The sequence below is a fragment of the Microcaecilia unicolor genome, chromosome 12 (genome assembly GCF_901765095.1).
Source record: "Microcaecilia unicolor chromosome 12, aMicUni1.1, whole genome shotgun sequence".
NCBI lineage: Eukaryota > Metazoa > Chordata > Amphibia > Gymnophiona > Siphonopidae > Microcaecilia > Microcaecilia unicolor.
In genome coordinates this window covers 37613052-37630749 of record NC_044042.1, presented here as the reverse complement: position 1 = coordinate 37630749, position 17698 = coordinate 37613052, and the positions used below count along the sequence as shown (strand labels likewise).

Here is a 17698-nt window from a genome sequence, read left to right as displayed (position 1 = left end):
ATCCAAAAGATTGTGATCAGCAGAATAGAAATATGTTAAATAATAAAATAAAATGTACCCTTTTATTATTCATAGGGATAACTGGACAGATGGGATGGGCCGTTCTGCTGTTTTCTGCAATCAATTATGTTCCTGTGTTACCAGGGCCATGCTGGAGCCAGGGTAGAAATTTGACAAGGGCCTCAAAGTCCACTACAATCAGACCCATCGCCTCCTGTAGCAAGAAGCCCAGGGCATCCCCTGATTGCATCCCCCCACCCCCCACCCCCCATCACCACCACTACCATGTTAATAGGAGGAAAAGTCAGAATGCAAAGTATGCATTTTAGCATTAATATCAGTATTTCTTGAGTGTTTATGTACAATATGTACCTTAATGTTTAACTTCTAATAATTGTTTTCAATACTTAAGTTACCACCCTAGAAAAACAATGGAAAGGATACTGAACCAGAGCTTCAAAAGCTGCAGCTGGCTCCTGCAAAACAAGAGTCAGTGTTAATCCTGCAACTGAACAGGAAGTAGGAGAAGCACCTGTGCAAAGGTATTAGACACCCCAAGCAAACCTGTAGCTCTTCCCCACAATTAACTTTCAGATCCCTAGACTTCTCACTGAGATTTTGATAATGAAGATAACAATCGTGATCACTTCCTTTTATAGAACAATCCTGTAATAATACAGCTTCATTTGTTATATAGGTTGAAAACCTATGTTGCCATTGTATGATTTCTGAGGAGTGATTCAAAGCATGATATTTTGTCGTGACTGGACTACAACACCTCGTATCTTGGCATCTCTTAAGGCCAGGATCAAGGTGCTGCAGATGGTACAAAATGCTGCAGCCAGGCTTGTTGCTGGTGTGTCAAGATCTCTGCATATGACACCAATTTGAAGGCAATTGCACTGGACCTGTCCAGTATAGAGTGCAATTTAAGGCTTTATGTTTGTATATTAACCCAAGGCCGGTCTTAGCAATTGTGGGGCCCTGTGCAGACCAGTTCAGTGGGGCCCTGCCTGCTCCGCCACCCATGCCCGCCACCATAATCCATAATTTATAATTTTAAAAGGAGGTTTCGAGCTCTCAGAACTGCACCTCACTCCATACTTTGATATGCATCCACCATGTTTCAGTAGAGAGCGGCAGACAATGGTAGCAATTTTAATATCCCATCAGCTGCCAAGTCCAGAGCCTCCTCGATGCTGCATCCCAAACTTGTGGAAGCAGGAAGTTACATCAAAAGGCGGGATGCAGCAGTAAGGAGGTTCTGGGCTCAGCAGCTGACAGGATAGGAAAATCACTGCCGCTGCCTGATGCTCTCTACTGAAATGTGGATGAACATTAAGGTATGGAGCAGGGAGATGTTCCAAGACAGGATGACAAACGTGCCCTAGGAGCGCAAGGCCCTGTGTGACTGCCCCTGTTGCCCCTGCCTAAGTCCAGCCCTGCATCAAGTCATATACCTGCTTGCACCAAAGTACTTTAAGGACATTCTACCTGTGTACCAGCCAGGAAGGTGACTAAGGTCAGAGACTGCAATGTGGTTGGCCCTAGACTCAGTTGTCAAAACACGTTACTGTGATATGAGAGCTTCGGCATTTTCAGTAGTTGGGACATTGATGTGGAAGGCACTAACAGGACACTTGCATTTATGAGCTGGTGCATCTCAGTTTAAAAGGCTTTTGGAGACTCAACTATTTCTAGAAGCTTTATGTAAGGCTATCTTGCTACCTACCTATAGGTGGTTTGTATTGGGCGGCTGTGTCTCATTTGGGATGGTTGTGTAGCACTGTTTTTCTGTGTTTGTTGATTGGGAACCACTTAGGTGTAGGCGGTATATAGATAAATAAATATATAATTGAATATCATGCTTTTCAATATTAAACTTTGTTTCATAGATGAACACATTTGGAACATTTCCAAAATACATTTGCCGGTACCCTGTGAAAGCTGCCCATCCTCCCTGCAGGTGCATGTGAGCAGTGATGGTCCTTTGAGTGTGTGCGGCTGTCAGGACCTATTTTTCAGCCTTGATGGCTACTGTTCTTTGCTATCCCCCCCCCCCCCCCCCCATAAGCTGTTTGCTACCCCCCAGAAGCTGCTAACCTAGGCACAGAGCTGGGCAGCCAACATATTTCCATGTTGTTGGGTTGGGGGTGGAGTTTGTTTGTTTTTCTTCATTTTGTTCCAGAATGAATGTCATCAAGAGTGTACACCAGTGCTTCCCAAACCTGTCCTGGGGGGAACTCCAACCAATCAAGTTTTCTGGATATCCACACTGAATATGCATGAGAGAAATTTGCATACAATGGAAGCAGTTCATGCAAATCAAGCTCATGAATATTCAGTGTAGATATCCAGAAACCTTGACTGGCTGGGTTTCCCCCAGGACAGGTTTGGGAACCACTGGTGTACACTGTGTGTAAAAATAGTAACCCTTTTTCTTAAAGAACTGCCTCAGATCAAAAGTCTATTAATAAGATGTACTGTGGATCTGGCTGGGATAGACCACGATTAAACATGGGAATGTTCTTTCCTCTCACCCATAGTTTTGGGGTAAGAAAGAGGAATCACAAACAAAAGCTCACCCCTACCTAGGCAAATTCCTAATCTGCCTAGTGGTTAAGCTGGCCCTGAATAGGAGGAGAGAGGTGTAAGACATAAAGCATATGGAGGTTACACATAATTTAGAAAATATATCAAATCAGTTTAAAGCAGAACTCAGGAAGGACAGATTAGGGAATTAGGGATGCATTGGTCTGGCTGGCATTCTGGTTGTGGGTCCCCCTCTACATCATTTACAGATGTACTATTTATCATAGGTAACTGCACCCTAATCCATATCTGTTAGGAGACTTTGGGGCTCATTTTCAAATCACTTATACTTACAAAGTTCAATAGACTGAAGCAGGAGAGCAAAAAAGAACCTCTGCCCCGACGAAGTCGCGAAACCTGGCCAAGTCGGTTGAGGTTCCTGAGGTCTTCACTCTGCTGCCAGTTAAGTGAAGTAGCAATAGAAAGTAATGATAGAATTAAGTAATGAAGCATGAAATTGCTGAGTAAGAGATGTTCACAAAAAAGTACAAAAATAAGAATAATAGTACATACACAAACATACACTAAAGGATCAATGACGATGTGCACCTGACTGCCTAGAAAACTGTGAGTTGAGCAGTCTGGATGCAGGAATTCTGAAGATCCTTCACAATAGGTCAAAACTACACTAAACTTCATTTGTGCCTGGGATGAGTTTTGAAGATATTGACTTATGTTAATCCCCGTACCTTCTTAAGTATTGATGTCTATCTCTATGTAATTTAACAATCAATTATTGGCATTAATTGGCAACAATTTGGATTTGCACATGAATCTTGCTAAGCACTATTCCAGTGGTTCCCCAACCTGGTCCTGGAGGTACCCCAGACAGTCAGGTTTTCAAAATACCCACAATGAATATTAGTGAGAGAGATTTGCATGCACTGCCTCCACTGCATGCAAATCTCTCTCATGAATATTCATTGTGGGTATCCTGAAAACCCAACTGGCTGGGGTACCTCCAGGACCAGGATGGGGAACAACTGCGCTATTCTATAAAGATCTGTGTGCAAATCTTAAAGCGCACAACTCCATGGGAGGGGCATGGGGTGTTCACTAAAGACGTGTGCAGTATTCCTGAATACCAGAGATCTGCTCCTAAATTACACAACAGGATTTAGTTGGTGTAAATCCTCACACACAAAGTTTGGCATTGATATTGGAGCACTGTTTATAGAATAGCATTCCATGCAAATTTTTTTGAGCACCATTTACTGAATCTAGTTTATATTGTATATGTTTTTTTTTATTTGGATTTTGCTCACACCTGTTTCAGTAGTTGCTCAAGGTAAGTTACATTCAGGCAGGGCTTTTTTTTGAGGGGGTACTTGAGGGTACTGAGTACCGGCACCTTTTCCATTGTCTGCTAAAATTGACCCATGGTCCCCAAGTTTTAATGAAAGAGCTCAGGTTGTACATACCAATTCTACCTTGTCATGGATTCTGCGACTGGTTGTAGGGGGCCTGACTGTTGTGGGGTGGGTCTCTCAGTGTTCACCACCCCACCCCCTGAAGGGGGGCTCAAAAGGCCTGGCATTTGAGTACTGGCACCTTTTTTGCTAGAAAAAGTGCACTGCATTCAGGTATACTGGATATTTCTCTGGCCCTGGAGGGCTCATAATCTAAGTTTGTACCTAAGGCAATGGAGGGTTAAGTGACTTGCCCAAGATCACAAGGAGCAGCAGTGGGATTTGAACTGGCCACCTGTGGATTTCCAGACCAGTGATCTAACCACTAGGCCACTCCTCCATGCCATATCAGTTATCCAACATTGCTGTTTTACATGAGCACTCCAGGCCATAGGAGATCTGTGTCCAGTATTTTTTCAGACAAATAGAGTCTTATGACAGGCTAACTTATATCCAATAGACTATGACATCTTTCTTCTTTTCAGGCCCCTCTCCCCCTGATGTAGTTTGGAGGTCCTGTTATGACCCAGTAGTAGTGAGCCCCTGTGCCCCGACTGAGCACGGCTGAGATGGAGTGAAGCCGTACTCGGTCAGGCAGCCAGACAACCCCTAGCTTCACCTGGGAAGCGACCACCGTTCACCGAGAGTTGAGCTCTCAGCTGCAGGTGGCCACCAGGACTTCTGGAACCGGTGGGGTTGCACAGCCGCTGACCAGGATGGCAGGAAACAGACACAGTCCAGCACCAGAACTCCAAATAGGCAAGAATAGTCAAAAATCAGTCCAGGGTCAAGGCAGACAGCAAACAAGCGGAATCCAAGAAACTAGCCAAAAGTCCGGTACACAGGAAATCAGGCACAGACGATAGCTGGCAAACAGCAACTCCTCAGAACAACTGAGGCCGAAGCAAAGAAGGCCTGGAGGCAGTGCTTTAAAAAGTGAAGCAATCAGAGCAAACCAAACTCAGGTGAATCCAACATGGCAGCCCCCATAGGAGATCCTCCCAAGACCAGATATGGAGTTCCTTCCTGTTCTCGTTTAGACAAGATGGCTGCCCCCTCCTGAGCTAGCCAAGATGGTTGCTGCTCTTGCTCCAAGCCGGATGACGGCTGCCAGACTTAGGAAACTGAAACAGACCCTTAAGACTGAACCTTGTCCCTTTTGGATGGAGCTGCAGAAAGGCTTAGCCGGGAGGAGCGTCGAACAGGTGAGGGACATAACAGGTCCTTATGTTCTTATGTACCCTTGGGTAAAGTTCAAACTGGTTTTCCAAGGCGAAATCCCTGCAGTACCCATTTCTGTGGACATTTTATTTTTACTCAACATATTTTGCAGATGCAAAGTACTTGAATAGGTTAGCCCTGGCCCTGCCCCATCCCTGTTACCCCTGGGGGGGAAAGACTGTGTATTGTTGGCAGCACAGGCACTTTCCCACAAAGAGAAAGGAGGACAATTTTCAATGGGTCCTTTTGTGAGTTTTTGCTATATATTGTGACTTCCTTATTAATCCCTGATGAAACTATGCAAAATGTTGGCCATCATCAGATGGGACCCAATTCACACGTTTGAGAAATGTTATATAAGTTCTTAGATATTTTTGTTCAAAGATTTGTGTATATGTAAACCAAAAAGGAGGATTTTAACTGATGATTGAGTGGTTACTATATAGCAATCATTTGTGCTCTAAGGTGAGGAAAGGGATGGGATTTCTGAGGTTACAATCAAAGTGGTTTACATATTATATATAGGCACTTATTTTGTACCTGGGGTAATAGAGTGTTAAGTGACTTGCCTAGAGTTAGAAGAAGCTGCAATGGGAATTGAACCCAGTTCCCCTGTTTCTGAGGCCACTACAATAACTGTTAGGCTACTTCTCCATTCCTTTTTTCCTTCGTTTGACAAATATTTAATAGAGCACTCAGCTATTAAAAACAACAACAACAACAACAACAAAGCAGGATGCCACAAGCATGTGCACATAAATTGCTGGTTCTATGTATGCATAAATGAATGAAGCATCTGTCATGTCCTGTTAAAAAAATGCCTTTTCTGCTTGTCTTAAAAGCTGACTGTAATGTGCTATCTCTGTGTATGCATTATTTAGTGTTACATACTGTCAACACTCATTAAAGCTAGATGTAATTAGATATAATGGGGTATTGCTGCTGCTTCGTAAAAGACCCCCTTAATTGTCAGTTATTAGGAGATACGTATGGATCTGCCTTACACCCTATTCTTTAACATGCACACCCAATTTTCATAGCATGCAACTCCAAAGGGATGTGGCCATGGGAGGGGCATAGGCAGGTTGGGACATTCCTAGAATTTAGTCATGGTGTTATAGAATGCCTACATTTGTGTACCTAACTGCCATTAGTTGGGCATCAGCATTTACATTAGTCTTTAGTAGGCATAAATGCTTGCGTCCAAAGTTAGACTCGAAATGCGGGCTAAGCTAGTATTCCATAAAGGTCGTTCCATGATACTAGCTTAACATGGATCATCTTATCCTCACAATACAATACAATACAAACAAAACAAATACCATAAATACCCCAGACTACAACCTCCCGATCTCAGATGGTTTGAAAATTCAAGAAGGCATACCATAAACAACCATCCTAAATACTAATAATAAGACTATACATGACCCAGACACAACCAAAATCTTCTCACTGTCTGATCAACCTCTTTACTATTAGTGAACAAACAATATCACTTCTATCCTAATGTCGAATATGGTCTCTCCATAGTCGATTACCTAATGTGTGTTATATTTCCAATCATCACTCAAGAACCTCTTCACTATGTATGTATGCACATGGTATATACCATGAACTGTTCCATGCATGATATGTTTCATCGATGTTACCTTATATGTATGCACCTTAACGCAACTCCATTTGTAATTCTGTAACCCGGAAATGGCAACCGCCATGACGGCAAATGTAAGCTACATTGCGCCTGCAAATTGGTGGGAAAATGTGGGATACAAATGCTACAAATAAAATAAATACAAAAATAAATCCCAGTGCCTAACATTTGGGGACCTATACAGAATTCCCCTGCTATATTTCTAGCCATGCAAACTAGAAGGTGGGGGTGTTAAATGGATGCAGGTGAACCAAAAGCAAACGAGTTACAGCAGTGGAGAAAGTATTAAAATAAACCATTTTAGCAACTCGCATGTCAACAGCAAAGTAGATGATGGGGAGACTAGGCAGAAGGATAAACAGAGGATGAGAGAGACAATATATAACTGGAAAGCTAAGAGCACAAATGCTCGCAGTCTATGCGAAAAAAGTTTATGGTCTGCAAGCCCTGATGTTATTGCAAATTTGGATATTGTTTCTATCACAAAGATATAGTTCAATGACTCCCACAAATGGGATGCAAACATACCAGGCTATAATCTATTTAGCAAAGATAGAAATTATTAAAAAAAGGTGGAGGAGTAGCTCTGCATGTGAAAAGCAATATTCAAGTGGCTGAAATGCTGCAGGCCTGGGTAGAGGAAGAAGCAATATGGATCATTTGGAAAAGAGAAGATGGAATCTTCATCCACAGGAGTGTTCTCTACAGACCTTCAACACCAACAGAGAAGCAGGACAAAGGTTTGATCATGGATATCCAAAAGTTGAGAATGAAGGCGGAGGTGCTGATACTGGGAGATTTCAACCTGGGGCTTCCAGAATCTTGAGGGAGCTCTTAAAGATTTGCACTGGAGAAGAGTGGATGTCGTCCTTCTTCACAAGCATGGAGACAAAAGAGATGTGGGGAAACTACAGGCCAATAAGCCACTTTGGTGGTTGTAAAGGTAATGGAGACACTGATCAAGGAAAGGATAGTGAATTTCCTGGAATCCAATGGCTTACAAGATTTGAGGCAACATGGTTTTGCCAAAGGAAAATCATGTCAAATTAATCTGATGATTTATTTGATTGAGTGACCAGAGAATTGGATCGTGGATACATGTTAGATGTGTCTACTTAGATTTTAGCAAGGCCTTTGACACGGTTCCACATAGGAGACTTATGAACAAACTCAGCAGGCTAAAGTTAGGTCATAAAGTGTTGAACTGGATTGGAAACCGGTTGACTGAGAGACAGTAGAAGGTGATGGTAAATAGTTACTCGGAGGATAGAAAGGTAAGTAGTGGAGCATGGGCGTAGCCAGACACCCAATTTTGGGTGGGCCTGGGCTCAAGATGGGTGGGCAGAAGAACTCCGCCCTGTCCCACAAGCGATTTGGTCTCTCCCTCTGTTGCCTTGCCTGCATGCCATATGGTCTCTCAAATATCCCCCCTCTCCCGCATACCTTTTAAGTAGCAGATTTTCATTGCTTATGTTGGCCCCACAGCCTTCCCTCTGATGCAACTTCCTATTTCCGCATAGGCGGGACTACATCAGAGGGAAGGATGTGGGGCTGATGTGAACAGTACGCATCAGTCGCTTTTCGCTGCAGGCGAAGATCTGCTATTTACAAGGTATGCAAGAGGGACAGTTGTTGGGAGTTCTCAGGTGGTGGGGCTTGGGGATCCCTGCCAGCCACATCATGCGTGTGCTGCTACTGGGTGGGCCTGAGCCCAAAGTGGGTGGGTCTGTGCCCACCCAGGCCCACCCTTGGATATACCACTGTAGTGGAGTGCCTCAGGGATGAGTATTAAGGCCACATTTCAGCATATTTGTGAGTGACATTACTGAAGACTTACTTAGGATGCCTCATACCCTTGCACCGGCCTTGCAGCTGGCAGTACTGTTAGCAGTGCTCAGCCCTGCCTTATACCTGGTCAGTTTTAATTCCTTCATGTGGTTTCTAACAACACTTTTGGATTCTTATCTCTAAATAATGGGGGGGGGGGGGGGGGGGGTTCTTATCTGTAGGGCATAGATTGCTGTAAATGATAATTTTTCACTATGTGCTACATCATAATCCCCCAGAGTCTTTTATTACACTATTGTCAAGGCAACTAAAAGCTTTGTTAGTACGGTTTACATTATTTGCTCTATCTATTTAGACTGGATTGCTGAACAAAAAATACACTAGAGAGAGATCAGGTTTATGCTATTATTGGAAAGGGCCGAAGGGACCTATTTATCATTACAATTGCTGAAGTAGTCAGTGCCAGCTATGGAATTTTGCAACTGTTATAAGAACTCTGGGCGCTGTGATGTAATAGTATCCCATTTTCTTAAAAAGAAAAATAAAACCCTGAAAATTTATTCCTGGTTTTATTCTAGAAGCCACAGTGGAGACCACTAATTCTCTCTGCAGTGTTAGTTACTAATACTACTACTTATCTGTTATGCAGAGATGTCAAGTCTACAGCCTGGAACTGGGTAACTTCACACCTCTGGTTATATATGTGTCCTGTCCTCAACACCCTTGAGACTAGGCACTTCACTTAGAGCCCTTCTGAGGAAGCTGTTGATATAATCACTGTGTAACGCCCCTGTACTAGGTGCTCCTGGATTCTGGTTCCAACCCGATTGGAGCCTCCTGAAGGCAGTCTCTGTCAGTCCCTTACTTGCTTGGTGCCTCCATCTGGGGAAAGGAAGCGTTAGTGGGTGGGATTACCCTCTTCTCCCCCCAGGAAACAAAAGAAATACAAATCCAAAGGGAAATTGCTTTGAACAAGGCTGACCATCGAATCCCACTGGTCAGGCTGGGGTGGGTGTCCCAGCTCCAGGATGGTGATCTGCAGGTTCAGGAGGCACTTATACTCTCTCAGGTCCAAAGATCATGCTGGAGTCATCAGTTTATGAAAAAAACAAAATCAAACTGTTTATTCTTTAACTGCACAAACACAGGAACATCAAACCATATCAATTCTCCAACACTGAATGCACGTCTTTTAAAATCACAGTCCTTCTGGTATTCCCTTGGGGAACTCCTGTATTCTCTTCCCTTTAATATATTTACAGAGGTTTTTCAGCAGGATTATGTGCACTTTTGACAGATTCCTGTCCACATCTATCCCAGAGAATAATGTCCCAAAGGCTGTGCTCTCATTTTCACCGGTCCAGACTCCCTGTGGCCTGACCTCCCTTCAGCAGTGATCCCCACTTTGGATCCACCCTGTTCTTGGGATGGGCACTCCCTGGCTCCCAGGCTGGGTCTCTCCTTGGTCCATCAGTAGCTCCACTCCTTTTCAGTTGCAGCTTTGCTGAGTCACAACTCCCTTTACAGCCAATGATAACACTTTTCCCAGTTGGGATTCCCCTTTCTCTCCTCCAGGTCAGTGGCAGGGGACCAGCAGGCAACCAAAGACCCCTCTAAAGGGCAAACACTCCTCCTTATCTCCTTCCAATCTCCTCTCCCCCCCCCCACCCCCCAACTCTTCAGTCCCAGGGCACTATCTCTCTGCATTTTATTTAAAAATTACTCCCTTTGGGCTGAGCTTCCTCCCACCCAGGGACCTCCAAGTCATCCTCCCCCACTCCCCCAGGGACTCTAGGGAACTTACTCTTCTATAGGCAGGTGATCAGAAGCCCCACGGTGTTCAAAACAGCACTCTAAAAATAGCGTCAGAATAGCATGGGGCTGTGCTGCCTCTATCATCAGACCTAATAGCATGCAAATATAGGCATGTTATTAGCTCTGATCATAGGGGAAAAGTGCAGGAGGATTGTACCTAAGCATAGGCTTAGTACAATCCTCCCACATTTGTTTGACAGGTCGGGGCTGTCAAAGCCCAGACCTGTCAAATGAGGAGATGGAGGTCTGTGGGATCCCCAGACCTCCGTCATCCACCACCCCAAGCCCCCCCCCCCAGACAGTGACATGGGGGGCAGGAGGTCTGTCAGACCTCCATCCCCCTGACACCCCTCCCCCAACACGAGCATTGGGGAGGAATAGGTAATGCCCTGTTTAGCATGCATTTGCATGCTTATTGTGTTCACAGCTAGCGAGTTGTTACATGCGCTGTCTGGCTGATCATCGGGCAGAAGCAAACATGGGTGCTAGTACAGTGCTATTGGCCTCTAGCACATGCGTTTGCTTATGATCATCGGAGCACTAGTAATACCCTATCTAACATGGGATTACACCTGGATGGTCAGAGAGGATCTCTTTTCCCTAAGAAATCTTTTAAGACAGAAAGCAGACAGAGCACAGTGGTTGGCAGGAAGAAGGCCCAGGGAAGACAGCACCATAATGAAATCAATCTAAACTGCTCAAAATATCAAGGTGCTTGATTCGTTAGGTCAGTGGTTCCAAAACCTGACCTGGGGGAACCACAGCCAGTCAGGTTTTCAGGATATCTGCAATGAATATTCATGAGATTGATTTGAATGCATTGCTTCCACTGCATGCACATTCCTTTCATGCATATTCAGTAAATAAAAATGGCACAGACAGAAAGTGTGTCCCCATCCATTGCAAATCCATGCTAATGAAAGTGGCAGGGACTGGAGGAGAAAGTTAGTGAAACCTGCCAATTTGGCCTTCCTAACTCTTGTACCCTCCAAATTAAACAAACAATGCCTATGGCTATTGCCAACTGTTCTGTTTTGTCCTAAGATAGACAGTGCATAAGTACATAAGTATTGCCACACTGGGACAGACCAAAGGTCCATCAAGCCCAGAATCCTGTTTCCAACAGTGGCCAATCCAGGTCACAAAAACCTGGCAAGATCTCAAAAAGTTCAATACATTTTATGCTGCTTATCACAGAAATAGCAGTGGATTTTCCCCAAGTCAATTTAATAATGGTCTATGGACTTTTCCTATAGGAAGCTGGCCAGACCTTTTTAAAACCCCGCTAAACTAGCCATCTTTACCACATTCTCTGGCAACGAATTCCAGAGTTTAATTACATGTTGAGTAAAGACAAATTTTCTCTGATTCGTATTAAATTTACTACTTTGTAGCTTCATCACATGCCCCCTAGTCCTAGAATTTTTGGAAAGAGTAACCAAATGATTAACGTCTACCCGTTCCACTCCACTCATTATTTTATAGACCTTTATCATATCTCCTCTAAGCCGTCTTTTCTCCAAGTTGAAGAGCCCTAGCTGCTTTAGCCTTTCCTCATAGGGAAGTTGTCCATCCCCTTTATGATTTTTGTTGCCCTTCTTTGTACCTTTTGTAATTTCACTATATCTTTTTTGAGATGCGGCGACCAGAATTGAACACAATATTCGAGGTGCGGTTGCACCATGGACCGATACAAAGGCATTATAACGTCCTCACTTTTGTTTTCCATTCCTTTCCTAATAATACCTAACATTCTATTTGCTTTCTTGGCTGCCACAGCACACAGAGCAGAGGATATTAACGTATCATGAACAACGACGCCGAGATCCCTTTCTTGGTCGGTGACTCCTAACGTGGAACCTTGCATTACGTAGCTATAGTTCGGGTTCCTCTTTCCCACATGCTTCATTTTGCACTTCTTCACATTAAACGTCATCTGCCATTTAGACGCCCAGTCTCCCAGTCAGGTCCTCTTGTAATTTTTCACAATCTTCTTGCGACCCCCTTTTACCACACTTTAATAAATGGACCCCTTTGCTTTTGAAGCAAGTATTTTCTGATGGGGAATTTTACTGGTATGGTACAATAGGAATTCTGCAAACTGTAAATTGCAATTTTGTTTTCTTGTCTGAATGAGGTAGTGTGTGTGGGTGGGTGTGAGTGTTGTCTTTTTCCTGGTGTAGGCTTTCCTATTGAATTATGACTTTCCAAATATTTTGCTTCAGTTTCTTTTATTAATATTTGTATTTATTATGTAAACCACTTTGTACTACATAAGTTAAGCTGTATATGAACTTTAATAAAAACATAAACATACAAGTGCTTCAGCAAGCAAGTGTTAGCAGGAAATGAGAGATACTCCACCTACTCAGGCTCATGGCCGTCATGGTACATGCAAGACTAACCAACCCATTGGGAGACGTTGCACCTGAGAGAGAAAATTTGTGGAGCATTTCATTTTGCTTGTGAATTTTTACTGAAATGTACTAGTTACTATGCATGTGAAGTTATAACATTCCGTGGTATCGAGTACACAATCTCAGATTCGTGAGACTTTAGCGGCCTGTGTGGAGCGAAAGTGAGCGGCGACGTTAGCCCTCTCGTTCGTCTTTATCATTATTGTGACCAAACAAACGCGTGCCGACTGCCGAGCAATGAGAAAAGTACTGCGCATGCGCCACGTTCCCGCCCCTCCCCCCATCTCTCCGAGACCGTTCAGTCAGTCTGTCTAGTGCCGGGATCGAGCGCTGCTGTGGCGCGCTCGCTGCTCATCAACTGCAGAGAGAGAGGTGACGACAAGCGTCTCCCCGACCATCAGTAGCAGCAGCTCAGACTCGGCTAGAAAACACCGCAGGGAAACATGGCGACGGGTCGTAGAGAGCGGCGGCGGTTGCTACCTCTCGCGCTCCCGGTAGCTCTTCTCTTCCTGCCGCCCGTCTGCCAGGCTGCAGGGACGCTGTGGCTTTGGGGTGGCGAGTCGGCTGGCCGCCCCCAAGACGCCGGTTTGAAGACGTTGAAGGTTCCGGACGTTGGTGGTGTTATTAGGGCGAAGGCTGCTGAGGGTCGGCGGCTGAGGAGCCCGAGGAGCGTCGTCCAGCCCACCGAGGCTATGCAGCTGAGTGGACAGGTGAGATCTTGGCAACGTGCCCTGCCCCCTCCCTCCTGGTTACCATTATTAATGTCATTATTCCCCTTTCCTTTGCCTGCCTACTGGGGGTCAAGTTTCTATCCTCGCACCTGTGCTGACGGCAGGTCCTTCCTGTTTCATGATCTGTTCCCCCAGGGATTCCAGCTGCCCTGTTTCCCATGTGCAAATGTTATTCTCTTGCAGTGGAGGTAAACATATGTTTCTCCCCTGATGCGCAGCCTTATTTGTTTTTTCAAGTGTTGATTTAGGAGAGTCATTTTGTAATTGTTGTTTGAACATTTTGATTAATTGACAGTAAATTTTTTTTAATTCAGAATTCTCTACAAATGTATGTTTTGCCTACATTTTAAAACTGTAAATACGTTTCGGCCACATAATTTCATATTATCCCTGTTCTTATGTAATAAAGATGCAAAAAAAGAATTGTCTTCTCTCCTAACTTTCTAATTTTGCTCCCTTCTGGCTCACTTCACTTCACCTCATCTCAGCTTTTGTTTCTTCTCTATTTCCCTAAGATTCCTAGCTCTTTCTTTCTGCACTGGACCAGGGCCAGCCCAGCACTGAGCAATTGTGTGTGTGTGTTTTTTTTCTTTGCCCATGGAGCCACTTTTCAACCCTTAATGATGTATGCAAATGAGGTGCCACAATGAGTCAGTCCTCAGCACATAGTCCACATTTCTTATCCCCCATAGCCTGCTTGCAGACTGGATTCATTTTCTCTGTACCCACTCCAGGTTTGGGGTCTCTTTAAGGAAGAATCCCAGATTGCATTTTCAGCCTTTATCTGTACACTCTCTCTGCTTTCTCCTTTGATCACTTGGGCTAATGCAGCTACAGCAACCTTGTTTTACTGCCTTTGTGGCTAATACTGCCTCACTCTATTGCTTCTGCCAGGACCTGACATGGGTTCTATTTCTTCTTCATTGGAATGGAGTTGAAATTGTGCCCAACATAGCAGGAAGGAGGAAGCAATGGAATAGAAGAAACACAAACTCCACAAGGACTTTCGAGGGGGGCGGGGGCTGATGCATAAAGTGCACAAGGCTTTCTTTGCACAGGGCTATTGCATTTGAGTGTGGCTGTAGTGCACAGTTCAGAAGGGAGGAAATGGGTTTTGCACAGAAGCTAACCCTGCCTTGTGTTAGATACCAGCAGACAGCATATTAAAATCAGTGGTAGTGAGGATATTAGCTATTCTGCGCTGATGCAGAGAAATGCATAGAAGATTTAGTCTGAGCACAATTCTGGGGTGTTAACACTAAGCAGCTCATTTTTGAAAGAGGAAAACATCCAAAAAGTGTCATAAAGCACCATTTGGATGGATTTCTTCTCAAAATGTCCAAATTAGTATTTTTGAAATGTATTTTGCAGACATTTATCTATGCAATTCGTCTGCAGTGTAGTGAAATCACAAGAGGGCATGTCGGGGGTATTTTGAAGGCAGGATTACAATTTTACTAACTCTTGGATGTTTTATCATCATAACGGAACAAAACAAAAAACGTCTAGGGCTGAAATTTCAATGTTTTGGTCTAGTATAATGAATAAGGTACAAAACGTTGCCCTAAATGGTCAGATGACCACTGGAGGGAATTGGGGATTACCCCCTTACTCCCCTAGTAGTCACTGACCCCCTTCCACCCCCCCCCCCCCAAAATGTGAATAGAAATAGTACTTACCGGCCTTTGACATCCTCAGATGTCATAGCCAGGTCCATTAGAGCAGCACACATGTTCCCGTAGTGTAGTGGTGGGTGCAGTGCACTGTAGACAGGTAGACCGAGGCCCATTCCTCTTACCTGTTACACTTGTGATGGAAACTGTGAGCCCTCCAAAACTCACCAGAAACCCCAATGTACCCACATATAGGTGCCCTCTCCACCCATAAGGACTATTGTAGTGGTGTTCAATTGTGGTTGGTGAGTTTTGGGTGGGTTTTAGAGGGTTCAGCAGACAAGACAAGGGTGCATTGGTGAGATTTATATGAAATCTCACATTGCTCTCCTGGGATGGCTGCTAAAAATGGTGGGCCCTCCTACATCTCAATGGCTTGATTTTCTACATTTTTCACTTGTACGGGTGTTTTTTTTTTTTTTTAAATAGCCTGAAAAAATAAACGACAGAGCACAAAACCTTGTTACAAACAGTATTTTTGGGGGGAAAAAAAGATAGACGTTTTACAGTTTAAAAAATGTTAATGCTTTCTATTTGGATTTGGGACGTTTATCGCAAAATGTCCAAAATCCAACTTAGATGTCATATTGAAAATGTCCCTCCACATCTGAGGAGGCATACAAGGGGTTGGCTCGTACTTCTGCAGTAGTATGTGTGAGGATTCAGTGCTTGAACTTACAACTTTTTTTAGTTGAATTCTGTTTAGACCGCTATAGTAAAACCTGACAGAGGTTTTGGTTATGGAATCATAAAAGGACTACAGCTGTTTCAAAAGGTTGATTATTGTTTGTTCACTTGCTAGGTGAAGTAGATTACTTAAGAGGCATATTTTCAAAGCACTTAGCCTTCCAAAGTTCCATAGAAACCTATGGAACTTTGGAAGGCTAAGTGCTTTGAAAATATGCCTCTTTAGTTGCTAATTGAATGCATGAATTTTTATTTTTAAGTAACTTTTTTGCCCTTGCTGTTTTTAATTTTAACCTGTTTAAGACACAAGAGACTTTTCAGAAGAGGTGTTTTATACATAGAAGCCAAAGATGGCTGGAATTCCCTCACCCCAGTGGCTATGACAGTACCTCTGCACCATTTCCAGCCTCTGCCAGCATGGTATGCAGAAGCTAGATCCAGACAATGAGCCCTATGTTACCAGCGGGTCACTCAACAGCACCATTGTTGATTCTGTAGTTTATTAAAAAAAAAAAAAATCATCCAAATTTAAGAGGCTAGGGGGTTAATTTTCAGAGCACTTAGACTTAAAAAATTCCATTGTTAGATATGGAACTTTGTAAGTGAAATAGCTTTGAAAATGAGCCCTATAGTAACATATGACATTTATAAGTCTAAGGGCATGGTTTACTAAGCTGTGCTGTAGACACGCAAACATTTTAGCTCATGCTAAAAAGTTTGCACACCTACAATGCGGCTAAGTAATCAGGGTGCTTTCAGTATATGCCCCAGAAATAGTCCTATTGCCAAACCATAACGTTTATTATGAGCAGAAAAGTATATATATAAAAATGTAAAAAATGCGCTAAAACCCAACACAACCATGTTTTGGCAAATGCCTCCATCAGGGGAAAATAATGGCACTCTGAAAGCAGAATAGAAAAAAAACATAAAAACAATGAATGAATTGCATCAATTGCACACCATAATATATAAACACATACAAAATAATCCATCCAACTAGAAATAGTCCAAATAAACACATTCTTTGCACTGTTATATATATAGTATTATATATAACCTTGTGCTGTGTGGTCCTTTACACTGTATATATACTATTATATATAACCTTGTGCTGTGTGGTCCTTAATCATAATTAGTCCAGTAATTGCAAATAAATCAATACATTGACTAAACTGTAAAGTATGCAAAACATCATTAATGTAGATACAAAGCAAAGTAGCGTTGTACAGAATATCCTCTAATCTTTTGCTTTCTCCATAAGAGTACTAATCAAGTGGCAAATAGAAAATTAAAAAAAGCAAACAAACTTTAAATATGAATAATAAATCAGAGGGAATGGTTTTATGATTAAGTAACAAGAAAAAGAAAATCTCTTGAAACTTCTTTCAAATATATAAACATAAATATCTAAGACTGAACAAGCTATATGCAATGTGATTGGGATTATGTGGACTGCAGAGTATGAAAACACCGAGCCTCACTAATTCTGCTCTAAAGCGGGACAGTCTAAGGGGCTGATGTAATAAGCGGTGTCCTTAAAGTGTTTTACTTCCAATTTTCCTGTTCTAATTCTACTTTTGATGTAGTACAGATTTTAGTGGTGAAGAATCAGTGAAATTACGATGCTGAAGGGTAGTGCAATGGGCATGTGAAAAGGACAAATCAGAAATGCTCCCGATGTGTATAAAAAAATGCTAAATTTTGCCATTGT

At 43.1% G+C, this 17698-nt stretch overlaps 1 protein-coding gene across 2 annotated transcripts in view; it reads left to right on the top strand.

The window, feature by feature from the left end:
* Positions 1-13193: 13193 nt before the first annotated feature.
* Positions 13194-17698, top strand: part of SORL1 (sortilin related receptor 1) — a 208982-nt gene continuing 204477 nt past the window's right edge. For both annotated transcript variants that reach the window (XM_030220409.1, XM_030220408.1), the window contains exon 1: positions 13194-13603. In XM_030220409.1, the coding sequence (XP_030076269.1) occupies positions 13337-13603 (267 nt within the window). In that variant the 5' untranslated portion in view covers positions 13194-13336. The remainder of the gene's footprint in view (positions 13604-17698) is intronic.